This window comes from Colobus angolensis, unplaced genomic scaffold (genome assembly GCF_000951035.1).
Source record: "Colobus angolensis palliatus isolate OR3802 unplaced genomic scaffold, Cang.pa_1.0 Scaffold83, whole genome shotgun sequence".
NCBI classification, from domain to species: domain Eukaryota; kingdom Metazoa; phylum Chordata; class Mammalia; order Primates; family Cercopithecidae; genus Colobus; species Colobus angolensis.
Genome location: NW_012122154.1, coordinates 2,260,509 through 2,260,904, shown reverse-complemented (window position 1 = coordinate 2,260,904; position 396 = coordinate 2,260,509). Strand labels below are relative to the sequence as shown.

Genomic DNA, 396 nt, shown 5'->3' with positions numbered 1-396 from the left:
CTGGAGATATAGCAGGAAGGCTTGCAGCAACTGGAAATGCAGCAGCTGGGGCGGCAGCAGGTGGTCCTGCAGCAGGTGGTCTGGCAGCAGCTGGGGCGGCAGCAGCTCTCCTGGCAGAGATCTTGACCACAACTCTGGTCAGAGCAGACAGAGCCACAACAGGAGTTGTTCATGGTGTCAGAGGGTGGAGTTTCTGGGTAGGTTTCCAGGAGAATGAGGTTCTGGAGTTTAGAAGTCTCCTTGAGCCACAGCCTCTTATATACTGCCCCAGTTTCCTGTTGTCACTATATTTTTCTTGTTTTTGTTTATTTAGTTGTTAAATAATTATCAGATTACACAATAATGTTTGTCCATTTAATGGTTTAAAATCATTGGGAAGAAAATACTCTTGTCCAG

The 396-nt window shown here is 46.5% G+C and overlaps 1 protein-coding gene across 2 annotated transcripts in view; it reads right to left on the bottom strand.

The window, feature by feature from the left end:
* Positions 1–173, bottom strand: part of LOC105503065 (keratin-associated protein 4-3) — a 1,002-nt gene extending 829 nt beyond the window's left edge. The window contains exon 1 of one of the 2 annotated variants that reach the window (XM_011929796.1): positions 4–173. In XM_011929796.1, the coding sequence (XP_011785186.1) occupies positions 4–173 (170 nt within the window). The remainder of the gene's footprint in view (positions 1–3) is intronic. The other variant, XM_011929797.1, reaches the window with a different exon arrangement.
* Between the last annotated feature and the right edge of the window lie 223 nt (positions 174–396).